The 16,999-nt window shown below is 39.9% G+C and overlaps 2 protein-coding genes across 5 annotated transcripts in view; both read right to left on the bottom strand.

Annotated features, from left to right (window-relative positions):
- LOC137847008 (zinc finger RNA-binding protein-like) overlaps positions 1-16,999 on the bottom strand; it is a 207,528-nt gene that overhangs the window by 15,839 nt on the left and 174,690 nt on the right. For 3 of the 4 annotated variants that reach the window (XR_011090716.1, XM_068665204.1, XM_068665206.1), the window contains 8 exons: positions 14,927-15,227; positions 12,253-12,446; positions 11,594-11,713; positions 10,210-10,355; positions 9,676-9,838; positions 7,803-8,008; positions 7,403-7,553; positions 4,315-4,456 (listed from right to left, as the gene is read on the bottom strand). Coding sequence is in view for 3 of the 4 variants with exons in the window: in XM_068665204.1 (XP_068521305.1) it covers positions 4,315-4,456; positions 7,403-7,553; positions 7,803-8,008; positions 9,676-9,838; positions 10,210-10,355; positions 11,594-11,713; positions 12,253-12,446; positions 14,927-15,227 (1,423 nt within the window). In the remaining variant the exon portion in view is untranslated. The remainder of the gene's footprint in view (positions 1-4,314; positions 4,457-7,402; positions 7,554-7,802; positions 8,009-9,675; positions 9,839-10,209; positions 10,356-11,593; positions 11,714-12,252; positions 12,447-14,926; positions 15,228-16,999) is intronic. The other variant, XM_068665205.1, reaches the window with a different exon arrangement.
- The window catches only part of LOC137847028 (syncytin-2-like), a 77,423-nt gene that overhangs the window by 29,450 nt on the left and 30,974 nt on the right, over positions 1-16,999 (bottom strand). The window lies entirely within an intron of this gene.

Below are 16,999 nucleotides of genomic sequence, written 5' to 3'. Positions count from 1 at the left end.
CTTGGTCAATTGGCAACTTGGAAAAGGCATGACCAGATAATAGCAAAGATGGGATAGCCCATCAAAATATGGGTGACAGTGACAGTTATGAACCACAATTCATCACGTTTGATGCTTGTGAGGTGTTAGCTTGTGGAGATTTAAGTGCCCAATGACTATTGAGCAGAGAGAACAAATAACTGGGAGAGACCCAACAGCCAGATTGAGAATGGCTGTATGGAAACAATCCTCTATTGCCATCAGAGAAAGGGAGAAACTCAAGGAGAAAACAGGAGGCCCTCTTTGAAATGCGGCAGTTCAAACATTTGAGATTCAAACAGGGTATGGGGATGTGAATGCCTGGATAGAATGGGTCAAATATACCGTCCAGAGTCTCAACCATAGCAATTGATATGCTTGTGCCTCAGGACGACCGATTGCCCAGATAGTGCCCTTCCTATGGGGGTGGACCAAGGACTCCCAGGGGATGCGATGTATGATTGCATTGTACCAAGAAAAGACTGCCTGGGGAAATGAGGCCTGTAAGTCTCTCTCTTTGCTGTTCCTTGCGTGATAGGGATATCAGGGCTCCCCCTGCATTCTCTACACCTATAGGTAACCATACAGCTTGCCTCTCATGGCAGAGTGTGAGTGCTACCTGGCATCTGGGAGAATTTGCCTTGTGCTACCGAGGACTTGATGGGAAACTGATCAAGACTTGAGATCCCCAGGGCAGATCTCTGGTGGTACGGTGGAGGGAAGATCTTACAGTTCACCCCACCATCCAATTGGGGAGGCACTTGTGCACTTGTTCAATTAGCTATACCCTTCACCCTGGCATTTGAAAGAGAAACATCAGAAATACCTAGAAGAAGTAAAAGACGCTTAGGAGTATCATTTGATGACAGAGTATACATAGATTCTATCGGGGTGCCTAGAGGAGTTCCTGATGAACAGAAAGCCAGAAATCAAATTGCTGTAGGGTTTGATTCAGCATTGTTCTGGTAGGTGTTACATATGGGGTAGTAATTCTTGTCGAAAGAATGGTTGATATTAATAAAGAAGGGGTAGATGTGGGAGTGTGGCCATGGGGGTCTGAAACCCCGGGGTTGAGATAACATTAGACTCTTAACAATGAGGCCATCAGAAATATAAAAGAGTTTAGAGGGAACAAAGAAGATGATTCAGGAGACTCCATGCAGTCTCCAGTTTCTTGTTCTCCTGCCATTAAGGCATGGAAGTTGCTGGGTGTTTGCTGTTGCTGTTATATGCAAAGTTGTTTGACCAATGAAAAGTTGTTTTTGAAAAGAACTGCTGTGGGGAGAAGGGTATAAGAGGGGAGCCTGAGCCTCAAGATAAAAAAAGGGAAACACGATGAAGTTATGTCATCAATAAAGAAGTAAAAAGAAGGAATGAAAAGGAACAGGAAGACAGAACAGAGACCAGGATGGGAACAGGCACATTGATCGCCTCATGAAGATAGGTTTGGCCAAACTCAGCAAACCGCTCAAAGAAGCTCGTACTGAAAGTCACTGTAAATGGGTGCACCAGAGCTGGGAAGAAGCTCAAGCTGAGAGAAGTGGACCTGTGCACGCAACTGCCCCTGGCTGGTAAGCAGTTGCGCATTATGGGGAATCATATGTCCTTAGAAACAAAGACTGTCCTGGTAACCTTACAGCTTATTCCCTTTATTAACAATCAGACAGTTTATGATCCTGAAACATGGGACCAAATTGAGGTCAAGGTGTGGGATTCTGCAACTAAAAACGACAAGGTTGCGGCGGGATTGCTCGGCACCTGGCGAGCAGTCTCTGAGGCCTTAAAGAGCCATGTGGGACCACAATCAGAAACGTGTGGCCTCTGCTGCTACAGCCATCGAAGGCTTTTGCTGTTCTGCCCCCTGGTGACCTGGATGTGCCTTTTGACCCAGGCCCTATTGGCCTTGAAAAGGAGATGGATATGCTTTTCTTCCAACTGGGAAGAATGGGGTACATAAGGCCCGAAGGCCTGCTTGACAACTTAAAGCAAGACATATTGTACAAAAGGAATGGAAAATGGAGACTTGTTTTTAATCAAGAAAAGGAATGGAAAATGGAGACTGTTAAGTCATGGAACTTTAAGGATTGTTTGTTACCTTTTCTTATTGAACATATGTATAGGCACACTTGGGTTTAGTATGTAAAAGCTATGTTCTTTATATTTAGAATGTTTGATGTTTGTGTGTGCGTGTTGGTGGAGCGTAGACTCCCCGCACACCCAGCACTGTTTCCTTGCCTTTTATTCCTTTTATAAATATTCCTTTTATAAATATTACTAAATTCATATTGAGTTGAGACTTCATTGTACATGGGTTACATGTTACATGGGTAACAATCAATAAGAATGTGGATTAGATTCATTATATTTATTATAATCAGCAGAGAATCATAAATTATACAAGGGATGTGATAAGAAGTATTGCTGAACAACTAGGTGCCACCAGCAAAATGGTTTAGGAAAACAGAATAGCATTAGATATGAAGGAGGTGTGTGCGCGATGCTGGGCAACCATTGTACTTTTATCCCTAACAATACTGCCCCGGATGGCACAGTAACTAGAGTATTGCAAGGGCTTACCACCCTTGCCAGTGAATTGGCAGAAAACTCAGGAGCAGACACTTCCATCACCGGATGGTTGGAATCTTGGTTTGGTAAATGGAAAGGGATGGTAGTGTCCATATTTACAACCTTGATCATAGTAGCAGGAGTTTTGACAGACATTGGTTGTTGCATTATTCCCTGTGTAAGGGGACTTGTCCAGCAATTAACTCAAACTGCACTATTGAAACAAATGACCATGGAGCCACCACCCGACTCAGATAAGATGATGATATTAGAGGAAATGGAAAGCAAAAAAGTGAAGAAGAGGAAGATATCTACCAAATTACACCTTAGAGAAAAGTTTTGTCAAAAATCAACAGTTTATAAGGAAGAAAAGGGGGGAATTGTGGGAATAGAAATATTGTTTTTGCAGTTACATTGTTTAGAGGAAAGGAATGTGGTACTGAGATATGCTTGCAGTGATAAGAAAGCTTAACAGACGACCTTGTAAAATGCAGACAACCAGAATCCTTAGAGGAATTAGGCAAAAATCACCGTGTAAGAAACATTACCACCTCAAAGAGTATAAAAGTCAAAAGAAACTTGACTTATAACAGGCTGGCAACTGAAAGCCGGGTCTTGTGTGTGAAGCACCGGATAGGACAGATTGTGAACCTGGATTACCCACTCAGTGGGGAAACAGGGGAGGGTCCCAGTCCTCGAGGAAAAAAAGTATATAAACTGTGTTATGGAACTAGTAGGCAGGCTCTCCTGCTTGTGGGGCGCCCGCCATTGCAATCGCGAATAAATTACTACTTCACTGAGATCCTCGCCTGAGCCTAAGTTGTTGGCTACGGAGTGTTTCTCACACCATGATGTCTTTCAACTATGAAAATACAGGATTAAAAGGAAACAAAAGTTAATTTTATCTGACCCGTAAACAAAAAGAACCAATGTACTTCAGACATTAAACATGCTTGTTGGCTTAAAAGCTTTTGGAGCTTTGAAAGTGTTACAGAACAGAATCTAAAGCAACACTGCTGGCACCAGAGAAACTGTGGACTTCAGAAATGTAAATTGATTTATAAGCTCCACCTTCTGCTTCAGCTCAATGACAAAGCCAATTCTTATTGTACAAGTCTGGGTTCGCCAGTTGGACAGAAGACTGATTGTAATGCCAGGAGCTTAAATATACTCAAAAAGCACTCCAGACCAAAAAGCAACCTCAGAGAGCTGGAAAAAAATCACACTGTCTTTTAAGGTTAGAAGCACCATTACCATCAAAATTATTACATAAGTGTATTTTAAGTGGTACTGCTAATTGGAACGTGTAAGTGATGGTAATACTGATCCAGTTTAAATACAAGACCATATGATTTGATTTTCTAAAAGGATACAATCTTTATCTTAGGACAAGACTGCTCTACAAAGCCAGTTTATAGCCATTTGCTGTAAAATACCTAGTTTTTCAAGTAATTTTGTAAGAGGGAAAAAAATAGTCAAGTTTGTACCTTTTCCAGAAAGCTGAGGTTGGACATAAAAGTTACAATTTCAAAAAATTAAATAAATGCATCATATAAGCATTTATTTTTAACCAACTGTTGACTACTGAGACTGGTTGTTGAAAAACAAGTTTTCAATGGGTATTAGTTGTGCCAGCATGTTACCTTCCAGGACCTTAATGCCATCTTAAGCAGAATAGTTAAGCATATAAAATACATAAGAAAGAAGTAACATCTTCAACAACTTCCCAACCTCTATCCCTCATGTTCTTCTCCCGAATGACTGGAGATGTCAGCGTGATAGTAACTTGCATTTTGGGTTCCAGACATGAATTTAAAATTATTGCTGCTTCTGGGACTGCACACTTGATATCGTATTTCTCAGGACTTATTACCTAAATATTGGGAAACAGATTTCTATTAGCACCAAGAAAAGTATGGAGAAGAAAATGGACTTCAATATAGTCTTTTTAAACAGAAAGACAGAAATACAGTATTAATTATAAGCAGCAGGTATCTCTATTCATAAAAGTCACAGTATATGCAATTAAAAATATATATACATATGTACAAAGATTTGTGGACTTACTGTTACCAAATCATTAATGAAAATACAAAGCACTCACCAAGCATGCAAAAGAAAAGGGAAAACTATCCATAAAGGAAATTCATACGCCAAGTAAATTATGTAACATGAACAGCATTTAAAATAAAGAAAAGCCTCAGTGCCACTTGAAACAGCTACTGGGTATGTTTCCTGTTCAAACATACAAGTCTTTAAAAAGCACAAAGCTGCAGTGGTTCCCCTCCTTCCAGCTCTCACTTATAGGTTGGGTACTGCTAGGCACATTCTATACTTGGCTGTCGCAACATCCTCAGATGAGAACAAAGAGCAAGATAAACACCAGGGGAAAACATAAGAATAACAAGGTAGTTATTCTTAATTGGTTCTTGCTAGTGATTTAATAGTTCTAAATATCTCAAGAGGAAGGTATAGGCACCTCTGTCATCTCCTTTTACAAACTAGAAGTCAGTTCTCCACAAAGACAGACCAAGATGTGCAATTTTTAGCTTTTCTTTCTTTGTAACTTTTGAGCAGGACCCAAAATTATTTCCTAATTAATTTGATACTCCTAATGCTTCTACCATGCCACTGATTCTGCCAAGCAATTTACCAGACTACTGAAACACTGATGCTACAAGCAACCCTTCTATAATGAAGGTGGGCAGCGTTATATATGAAGTGGTAATTCGTGTCGAGAAAATGGTTGATATTAATAAAGAAGGGGGAGATGTGGGAGTGGGGCTATGGGGGTCAGAAAAGCCCAGTGGTTGATGATAATATTAGACTCTTAACGATGAGGCCATCAGGAATATAAAAGAGTTTAGAGGGAACAAAGAAGATGATTCAGGAGACTCCATGCAGTCTCCAGTTTCTTGTTCTCCTGCCATTAAGGCATGGAAGTTGCTGGGTGTTTGCTGTTGCTGTTATATGCAAAGTTGTTTGACCAATGAAAAGTTGTTTTTGAAAAGAACTGCTGTGGGGAGAAGGGTATAAGAGGGGAACCTGTCCTCAAGATGAAAAAGGCAACACGATATAATGAAGTTATGTCATCAATAAAGAAGTAGAAAGAAGGAATGAAAAGGAACAGGCTAGCAGAACAGAGACCAGGACGGGAACAGGCACATTGATCGCCTCATGAAGATAGGTTTGGCCAAACTCAGCAAACCGCTCAGAGAAGCTCGTACTGAAAGTCGCTGGAAATAGGCACACTGGAGCTGGGAAGAAGCTCAAGCTGAGAGAAGTGGACCCGTGCACACAACTGCCCCTGGCTGGTAAGCAGCTGCGCATTATGGGGAATCATATGTCCTTAGAAACAAAGAGTGTCCTGGTAACCTTACAGCTTATTCCCTTTATTAACAATCGGACAGTTTATGATCCTGAAACATGGGACCAAATTGAGGTCAAGGTGTGGGACTCTGCAACTAAAAACGGCAAGGTTGCGGCGGGATTGCTCGGCACCTGGCAAGCAGTCTCTGAGGCCTTAAAGAGCCATGTAGGACCACAATCACAAACGTGTGGTTTGACAGACAGTGAGGGAGATGTGGGCTCCTTTACTGGTCTGACTGCTCCGCCATCAGCCCCTCTGCTGCTACAGCCATCGAAGGCTTTTGCTGTTCTGCCCCCTGGTGACCTGGATGTGCCTTTTGACCCAGGCCCTATTGGCCTTGAAAAGGAGATGGATATGTTTTTCTTCCAACTGGGAAGAATGGGGTACATAAGGCCCGAAGGCCGAGTTGCTTGACAACTTAAAGCAAGACATATTGTTCCCACGACTAGCCCTGGAATTCTCTGGTGTTTGTAATCAAGAAAAGGAATGGAAAATGGAGACTGTTAAATCATGGAAGATATGGGAGCACTTCAACCAGGATTACCAACTTCAACTATGCTCCCCCAGTCATGGACATTAATAGTAATAGACTTAAAGGATTGTTTGTTACCTTTTCTGATTGTACATATGTATAGGCGTACTCGGGTTTAGTATGTAAAAGCAATGTTCTGTATATTTAGAAAGTTCGATGTTCATGGGTGCGTGTTGGTGGAGCATAGACTCCCCGCACATCCAGCGCTATTTACTTGCCTTTTATAAATATTCCTTTCATAAATATTACTAAATTCATATTGAGTTGAGACTTCATTTATAACAGCAGGCTTTATTTCAGTAGGGAGCAAAGACTTTTACACATTTCTTATGGAAATATAGCAAATAGTTTATACGAGTTCCACTGAATGGTTTAGGACTTTTTTTTTGTAACTTTTAAGAACAGTACAACATTAAAAAGCAACAAGACTTAATCTGTTAACTGTGGAACTATGAAGCACACATACTGGAAACACACTGGCATTAATGGAGAACTTTGACCTTCAGGCAGTAAGCTTTCTATAACACTGCACAAATTACCTCTGTCACTGGTGGTAACTGGACAATAGAAAGTCATCTTCTACTCATTTATTCTATTCATTTAATTATTCATTTCTTCTATTCATTTATTCAATTGTTTATATATTTTCCAATTAAATGAACTCTATTAAATGATGATTGATACTACACCACTAGCATAAACACTTAGACAATTGTAAACACAATGTACAGAAAGCAAAACATGCAGTGTGGTCACTGAATTCAGATGGAAACACCCAGAAAAACAAAAGAAACTCAACTTGAGCTATGCTGTCAGCTGAGCAGCTGTCAGCCCTGCAGACATATGACTTGAGGACAGATTTTTTTTTTTAAGTATCTTTACAAAAAATCAGATGAAAGAATCTAAACTCTACTTACTGCAAGCTGTTTGGGAAGACTTTCAGCAATACCACTGAGTAAAGTCTTTGAAGGCTTCTCAGCACATAACAAAACAAGATTGACATTTCTGTCTCCACGGAGCAGCAAACCTTTAGCCAAAACGCCTACCCGTAAAACTCCTTTCAAAGCTCTGTGAAGTAAATTACAGTTAGAAATTGCTTTAAGGTTTTACTATTATTTTAAATGCTAGTCATGAAGATAGAAAAATGAAATGAAATAGGAATATTCCACATACTCCTGAGGACACAGTCCTAATCAAAATTTGCTGTATAAAAACTTAAAGAGAACAGGATCCCTGGAAGCACTAAGAACAGTACAAGGAAAAACATAACATGATTTTAGAAACAAAAGATGCATTTCTTAAAAAAAAAAAAAATACCTGTCTTTACTGCAATCTTTTTTATCATCTCCCTCTTTGCTCTTGTTTTTTTCATGGTCAGTCATATTGTCAGAAACAAGTTTCAAAGCACGCTCAGTAATAGAAACGATTTTTTGGACTGCCTGAAGTTCCTCCTCTGTTGGATATATTGCCGCATGTTTGGTCATCACGTAACGGTCGTCAGAGGAGTCAGGGCGGCATAGAGGCTAAACAGAGATAAAGTGTATTTCTGAAATGTGGGAACACTTCAAAGTTCATAGAATATTCAAGCCTCAAATGACTGAAATGTAACAAAACATGAACTGAGATGTCCTTAACAACTTACACTGCTCACAATCATGTCTGAAGAAACTATAGAAATAAAACAAATTTTGAAATCCACAGATCCAAAGTACTCCTCTCTCCCAAATAAGTATCTATTGTCTTTTTATTAACCGCTAAATACTTGCATACTTATTCACTGCTGCAAAATAAAGTATCTATGGTTTCTTTCAGAGAAAGAAGAATTCAAATAGTAAGGGGCCTCAGGAGGTCTCTAGTCCAACTTCCTGTGCAAACAACGGTTAGCTATAAGATCAGATCACATTGTTTAGGGATTTATCCAGTCATGTCTTGAAAAAACACCAAAGATGGAGGCTGCACAACTTCTCTGTGAAAAAGTTACTTCCTGTATTCAGTCTGAACTTCTCATCTCAGCTTAAGCTGGCTCTATCTTGATCTCACCACTACAAAGAACCCGGCTCCATTGTCTTTCTAAGGCACAGACATTAGAAGGCTCTTAGGACCTACTGACGCTCTCTCTTCTCCAGGCTGAAAGTGGCAAGATCCTTGTCTCTCCATGTAGCACACATGCTGCAGTCCCCAGTCATTCTGGTGACCCCACACTGAACCTGCTATGATTTATCAGTATCTTTCTTGTACTAGAATGCCCTAAACTGAATGCAGTATTGCAGCTTGGGTCTAATGAAAGCTGACTGCTTCCTATCATCTATTGATTATGCTCCTGTTAATACAAATCAGGATACTGTTGGTGTTCCTTGCTGTCAGAGCACATTGCTGGCTCATGTTCAGCTTGTTCTCTGCCAAGATCCCCAGGTTCCCTTCTGTAGGGCTACTACCCAGCCTGTCACTTCCCAGCCTTCACCAGTGCAATGGGTTACTCCTGCCCAGGTGCAGCACTAGCCATTTGTCCTTGCAGAATCGTGTAAAGCTCCTGTCAACTCATTCCTCCGGCTTGCCTAGGTCCATCTGGACAGAAGTCCTGTCCTTAAAGGTATAGGTTCTTCTCCCCACCCTGAGCCGATTAAGTTTCATGTCAGCAGCAAACCTGATGAGCACACACTAAACTCCATCACCTTTCAGATGACTGATAAGGTACTAACAAGACAAATCCCAGGATAAACCCATATGGTACTCCACTTGTTACCAACCTCAAAGGAGAGTAGTACCCACCACTAACCATTATCCTCTGGGACTCATGATCCAACCACTTTTTACCTAATACATTTGTCCACAATTATAGAATGGTTTCGGTTGGAAGGGATCTTTAAAGATCAAGAAAATAATGTTTTATAATGCAATTAAATAAAAGTAATACACAAATCCAGAAAGACTTGTATTTCAGAAGCATCAGTATTTTTCGAGTATATTTCAAGTATATTTCGAGGCATCTTATTGTCATATTAAGTGGACTTATTTTGGAAGAAAGGTTCATCTACATAATTTCATTAGCATATAATTTTTTTTCTTCACCTTTATGAATCCTTTATTAAGAAAGGATGGAGACAACTCTGCACTGAATAATTTATAGTCCTTAACTGTGCCTCCTGGTAAGTAAGATTTCATTGTTTTCCCTTCAAGTTAAGAAACTCACAGCTGGTCCTTGGGGCTGAGGAGGTATTCCTGGTCTAACTCCCAGCAGGCCTAGAGGTCCTGGAGGACCATGAGGATATCCTCCATCTGGTATTCTGCGACGGTCATCCCAGTGATGCTGCTCTTCCTCCATTCTCCTCCAGTACATATCTTCTTCATATCGCCTGAAGTGCATGAAACAAAGCATTCTCTTTACATAGCTGTTAGTACTTCCAAACATTCTAAATAAATTCTTGGATGTCCTCACTAACTCATTTCTAGTAATTGTGCAAATACCAGGGAATTCCAGAGGGTAAGTAAAAAGGAATGGCTTTTTGAAAGTGAGTCTGTTTATAGCAAAATAATTCTAGTAAGTCCACATTCCTCAGAGGGCTCAAAGACCAGCAAACGAAAACCCCAGTGAATTAATGACAATTTAATTTAAAACAAGACAGTACAGAGTTCCCACATCATTCAAAAGAACTAACTACAGAAGCAGAGTTAGTTTTAATCCGACTTCAGCTTTGTCTCATTTACTGATAAAACAATGCATTACCTCATTTCCATCCTCCAGCGTTCTTCCTCTTCTCGCCTTCTCCAGTATTCTTCCTTCTGCATCTGTTTCCTCATCTTTTCTTCTTGAATTTTTCTTGCTCGAATACTGGGCTTTACTTCTACTTGTAAATCTGGGTTTACTTTTTTCTAGTTCAGAAAAAAATGAATGAAATGCTGGTTTTCCTTGTCATCTCAAATTTACTCAAATTTACAAATTTATTTATTTTTTCCTGGAATGTTTAACACACACTACTTGTCTACAATAAAATCAAGGGGAGTAAAATGCAGTTTTAGAACTACATTGAATGAGTAGTTGACGAAAATCATGTCCAGTATTTTAAAGAAATAACATATTACAAATAGCATGAATCCCCTCTTTACCTACATCAGGAACAAAGTAATTTAAGATGAAAATGTTACATGAAAGACCAAGTAACTTGCTGTTCATTCTGTAGCCAGGTGACTAATCTGTAGCCTGAAAAAACATTTCCTCTCAACTACTGTGTGCTTCCTGACACCCTAATTCCTGAAAGGTACCTCATACAGATGTATCATCATGAGTTACTGAACACATTTTTCTAGCAATTCTCTTTTTTCATCCCTTTCATGATTACACAGGCCCATTACAATTCCTGAGACCACAGTAGATTCTTCTTACATTGTTTCATAATAATCAAAATGCACACCATATATCAATACAGGTGGCTCTCCACTCATGACTGGAAAAAAAGCTCCAATGCTCATTTCTCAAATGTCTCCACAAAAGGTTTGTGTGGTCTATCCTGCCAAAAACATTAAGCACTATTCTATTACACTGCTTGAAATTAATGGTAAAAAACATAAAAGAACCTACTGTTGCTTGCATATGTTGTACCATATTTCAATGTTGCAAAGGTTCCCAAAAGCAACATTCAAAATGTTTAATAACAAACAAAATCAAAATGGAGTTTCATAGTCTGCATTACTGCTTTGAATCACAGAATCACAGAATTTCTAGGTTGGAAGAGACCTCAAGATCATCGAGTCCAACCTCTGACCTAACACTAACAAGTCCTCCACTAAACCATATCGCTAAGCTCTACATCTAAACATCTTTTAAAGACCTCCAGGGATGGTGATTCCACCACTTCCCTGGGCAGCCCGTTCCAATGCCTAACAACCCTTTCGGTAAAGAAGTTCTTCCTAACATCCAACCTAAAACTCCCCTGGCACAATTTTTTTTTTTTTTGAAGACTATAATCCAAAGAAAATCAATATATTTCTCTACCTTCTTTAACATGCTGTTTACTCAGAGTACTTAGTTTGGCATTCTTTAAACGTAAGACTGTACAATTAGATTACAATCTGATGGATTTTCAGATAGAAGCATAAACATTTCTACTAACCTTATACTGAAGTCTGTGCCGCCTCCCTTTTAAGTGCATCTCCTTGGCATTTGGATCATTAAAACTGCATTCACAAAGTTTACAGTGAAAGCGGATCACCTTTCCTTCATCATTTCTTACCTGGAAAATAAAGTTTAACACAGTTGTTTTTGTGTTTATTTGTTGTTGTTGTTTTTGTTTTAAACTCAAAAATGATGTAAACATGAATTGAATTCAGTAACATTGGATAATGTGTACTCATCTATAACACATACTAAAAAGTTCACACAGTAACTGAAAGAAGGCTAGCTTTCAATTCTGCCAGAGACACCATTGTGCTCCATAACGAACCGAGTTCTTCCATTCCAATGAGCACACAGCTTTAAACTTGAACCTGAACATATTGAGCTGAAATTAATAATAGCAAAACAAAAATAATGAAAATTAGAAAAAAAAAATCAAATAATGAAAAATAATGAAAGATTTACATCAGATTCTGATCCTATTGACTTGATCCACGTCTCATACCACCAACGTGAAGAGTCCCCCGCTCAGTTCAAAACATATACAATACAAAAATGTGAATATATGCACAAACCTTTGCAGGTGTGATGCCTTGTTTCATAATGAACAATTTTTCACTGAAATAGTTAAAATAATACATATTTTTGCATCAATACCTCCTCCACGTAGTCATGGCCCACTGGCTGTACATCACTTTGCAGGGCAGCAAGAGTTGCAGGAGTCACTGGTTCAGTTGCTGTGTCTGGTGTTACTTCCTGTGTTTGTACCGTGGCAACAAGAGTTGTTTTAACACTTTCAGCTGATTTCATTTCTTCCAGTTTACTTTCTGTTGTCTGAAGCTTATTACCACCTACAAATTAAAATATTAAATTTTTTTAACTTCCATAAAATGCAAACATGATTACACGTGATGTACAGACTGAAGAGTTTATTTGCAAGTATCAATGTTCTGCCCAAAACTTTATCAGTCTTTTAAAACTAGTTAAAACTTAAACATATTTAAAATATAAGTGTTGTTTTTTTTAATAAATAAAAGTTTGAAAACATTCAAGTTTGTTTAAAGCACGTAGTATTAGCTTTTAATTTTAGCACAAAAAACTACTACTTTACGTAATTTTCATCATTCACTAACATGCTTTTTTGAGAGAGGACCAGAAGGAACAAAGACATTTTAATATTTTTTTTTTTGTAAATGGATCCAAAACCATATTTGAAAAACCATATAATTTGTGTATTAACAAAGGTACTATGCTCTCAATGTTGCAACTGCATAGGTTTTTCCTTCAAGAGGAGAACAGCTTATTTCAGAACATCTACTTCCCATCTTTGTATGTCTATCATGCTAATTTCAAAAAGTTTTCACTATACACTTCCACTGTTACAAGGATGTTTCAGCTGCCCAGTAATCAACTGCCTGTCTGCCATAGCAGTCCAGGCTGTAAACTGAAATTAGGACCAACTGGACTATAAACTGCAATACTCCATCAACTACTATGTAAGAAACCAAAACACTTTTATGAAGGAGGAAGAAGCCTCCAGGAAAAGTCAGGTAGAGACAAAAGGACAGAAGACAGAATCACATAAACATCTAGGTTGGAAGATACCTCCAAGATCACCTAGTCCAACTGCTGACCTAACACTAACCAGTCCTCCACTAAACTCCTCTTAGGTCAGAGGTTGGACTCAATGATCTTGAGGTCTCTTCCAACCTAGAAATTCTGTGATTCTGTGATTCTGTAAACCATATCCCTAAGCTCTACATCTAAACGTCTTTTAAAGAACTCCAGGGATGGTGACTCCACCACTTCCCTGGGCAGCCCATTTCAATGCCTCACAACCCTTTCAGTAAAGAAGTTCTTCCTAATATCCAACCTAAACCTCCCCTGGAGCAACTTTAGCCTGTTCCCCCTTCTGTCACCAGGCACGTGGGAGAATAGACCAATCCCCACCTCGCTACAGCCTCCTTTAAGGTACTTATAAAGAGCAATAAGGTCGCCCCGAGCCTCCTTTTCTCCAGGCTGAACAAGCCCAGCTCCCTCAGCTGCTCCTCATAAGACTTGTTCTCCAGACCCCTCACAAGCTTCATTGCCCTTCTCTGGACTCGCTTGAGCACCTCCATGTCCTTCTTGTAGTGAGGGGCCCAAAACCGAACACAGTACTCGAGGTGCGGCCTCACCAGAGCCAAGTATAGGGGGACAATCACTTCCCTAGACCTGCTGGTTCTTATACAAGCCAGGATGCTGCTGGCCTTCTTGGCCACCTGAGCACACTGCTGGCTCATATTCAGCTGACTATCAACCAATACTCCCAGGTCCTTCTCCACCAGGCAGCTTTCCAGCCACTCATCTCCCGGCCTGCAGCGCTGCTTGGGGTTGTTGCGTCCCAGGTGCAGGACCTGGCACTTGGCCTTGTTGAACTTCATGCAGTTGGCCTCAGCCCATCGGTCCAGCCTATCCAGATCCTCCTGCAGAGCCTTCCTGCCCTCGAGCAGATTGACACACACACCCAACTTGGTGTCATCTGTGAACTTACTGAGGGTGCACTCAATGCCCTCATCCAGATCATCGATAAACATGCGAAAGAGAACTGGCCCTAGTACTGAGCCCTGGGGGACTCCACTAGTGATCGGCCTCCAACTGGATTTAACTCCATTCACCACAACTCTTTGGGCCCGGCTACCCAGCCAGTTTCTAACCCAACGAAGCATAAGCCAGTCCAAGCCAAGAGCAGCCAGTTTCTTGAGGAGAATGCTGTGGGAAACGGTGTCAAAAGCCTTGCTGAAGTCAAGGTAGACCACATCCACAGCCTTTCTCTCATCCACCCAGCATGTCACTTTGTCATAGAAGGAGATCAGGCTCGTCAAGCAGGACCTGCCTTTCATAAACCCATGCTGACTGGGCCTGATCACCTGGTTGCCCTGCAAGTGCCGCATGATGACATTCAAGATAATCTGCTCCATGAGCTTCCCTGGCACTGAGGTCAAACTAACAGGCCTATAGTTTCCTGGGTCTACCCACAGCCCTTCTTGTAGATGCATGTCACGTTTGCTAGCCACCAGTCAACTGAGACGTCCCTGATAGCCAGGACTGCTGATAAATGATGGAAAGCAGCTTGGTCAGCTATTCTGCCAGTTCTTTCAGTGCCCTCAGGTGGATCCCATCCAGCCCCATCGACTTGCACCATAAATTATGAAGCAGAACTTTTATACACATTTTTATTTTCACCTATCAGGAGTTACTCATGCATAGTTAACTCAATACATTTGTATTTACTAAACTAAGATCTTTAAAAAATATAAGGAATAGGTTAGGTTTCAAAATAAAGACTGACTTCTGTACTTGCCAACAAAGTTTATTTTCGGTGTAGATGTTTTCTTTACAGCTATATTAGCAGCAGTTGAAGATATTTTGTTGTTGGACGCCGTGTTAAGTGGTGTGCTTGCCATGGGAATAAGAATTTTCACTGCAGAGGATGTAACAGAGGAGTTCACAGTACTGCTGCTAGTTGATAAGCTTGAAGCAGATGCAGCTGGTTTGGAAGCAGATGTGGATGTTGAGGAAGTAGCCTGGGTAACCAAATTTGGTTCAGTTGAAGGAATGGGTTTGCCAAGTTTTGTGTGCAATTTTACTACCTATAAGAAAAAAGAGAAATTCATATACTCTCCCTGGGACAACTAGAAAAAAATGAACTTGTTATAGGCTATGGAAGCTGTAACACAAACAAATATAACATTGAAAAAATAAAAATAAAAAGTGATCTTGGCAAGAAAAGGTGAACATGTAGAAGTTTTTGTCATCTGTAACAAGGAAATTGTTAACTGTTGTCTCAGATTGCTTATTTCCATCGCAAATTCAGTATTTACTCCAAAAGCTACATGGATAAGATAGCCAATAAACTGAAAGGCCAGTAAAACTGAAGGAGGAATTTTGCTCAAAATGTTTCCATGTCACTGTTTTGCTGTCCGGTTGCTTTTTCTTCTCTTCAAAAAGCATAATACATTAAACTACTTTTTTGAAAGAGCTGACCATCACCTGAAAAAGGAATACAAGCAGTCCATAAAAACTAAACATGCAAAATGAAAGCTAAAGATTGGGAAAGATTTAAAAGTAGCAATAAAAAATCTGCTAGACACACCTTTAATGCAAAAGTGTAGACAACAATAATACGCATATAACAGTATACATACGCTTCTTGGGTTTTTGCTCATTTTTTTTTTCTTTTAAAGTAAATCATATTTCCCCCATTGGAATACAGGCTATAACTTCAAGTTTAAGCAACTCTTCAAAATGACTTCTGCAGTAGAATGCACAAGATTTTTCACAGTGTACCAAAGTAATAGATTCCTTTGAGATTTCAGTTTTACGCAGATGACAACCTAAATTAGCAGTAGATAGTGACTATCTATAAGGAAAAGAAAGCTACATCCACATGTATTAAGATAACATACCAAACTCCATATATCTATCCAATTACTAGGGACACCACAAAAAAATTAATGGCTCAATGTATTTATAAAAAAAACACTAGACACGTCTAAATTATATTTGTTCTTGCACTAACAAAAATCATATTAAGGAAACTTTTAAATGCATTGTGAGATTTATTTATTTTAATAGGAATGATGTTACTGATGCCACTTTGTACAGTGCTCTAGGTTAGAAAGGTAAGAGCTGTAAAAGCTGAATATTAATACTGTATTTGTTACTGACATTAATCTTGCCCAAGTAACGAAGAAAATCTGTAATACTGTCCTGGTTTCAGTTAGGACAGAGTTAATTTTCCTCCTAGTAGCTGGTAGGGTGCTATGTTTTGGATTAGGATGAGAAGAGTGCTGATAACATGCTGATGTTTTCATTGTTGCAGAGCAGTGCTTACACCAAGCCAAGGACATTTCGGCTTCTCACTCTGTCCTGCCAACGGGCAGGCTGGGAGTGCAGCAAGAGCTGGGAGGGGACAAACCCAGGACAGCTGACCCAAATTGGCCAAAGGGGTATTCCATCTCATCTGACATCATGCTGAACAACACATAGGGGTGGCTAGCCGGGGTGGGGGGGCCGTGCTGCTCAGGAATAGGCTGGGCATCGGTCAGCAGGTGGTGAACAATTGCATTGTGCATCACTTGTTTCGTACACATTATTAGTAGTAGTACTATTATCATCATTACTGTTATTATTATTATTGTTATTATTATTTTTTTGTCTTAATAAACTGTCTTTATCTCAACTCACAGGCTTCACTTTCCCATTTCTCTCCCCCATCCCAGAGAGGGAGGGGAGAGGGTGAGCGAACGGCTCTGTGGTGTTTAGCTGCTGTCTGGGTTAAACCACAATAAATATATAAACACAGACTACAGTGCTATTCTATTTACTATTGTATGGCCAAATTCAAAATACAGGTCACAGG

The sequence above is a fragment of the Anas acuta genome, chromosome W (genome assembly GCF_963932015.1).
Source record: "Anas acuta chromosome W, bAnaAcu1.1, whole genome shotgun sequence".
NCBI classification, from domain to species: domain Eukaryota; kingdom Metazoa; phylum Chordata; class Aves; order Anseriformes; family Anatidae; genus Anas; species Anas acuta.
Note: the sequence above shows the minus strand (reverse complement) of the source record. Positions and strands in the feature narration are given on the sequence as shown.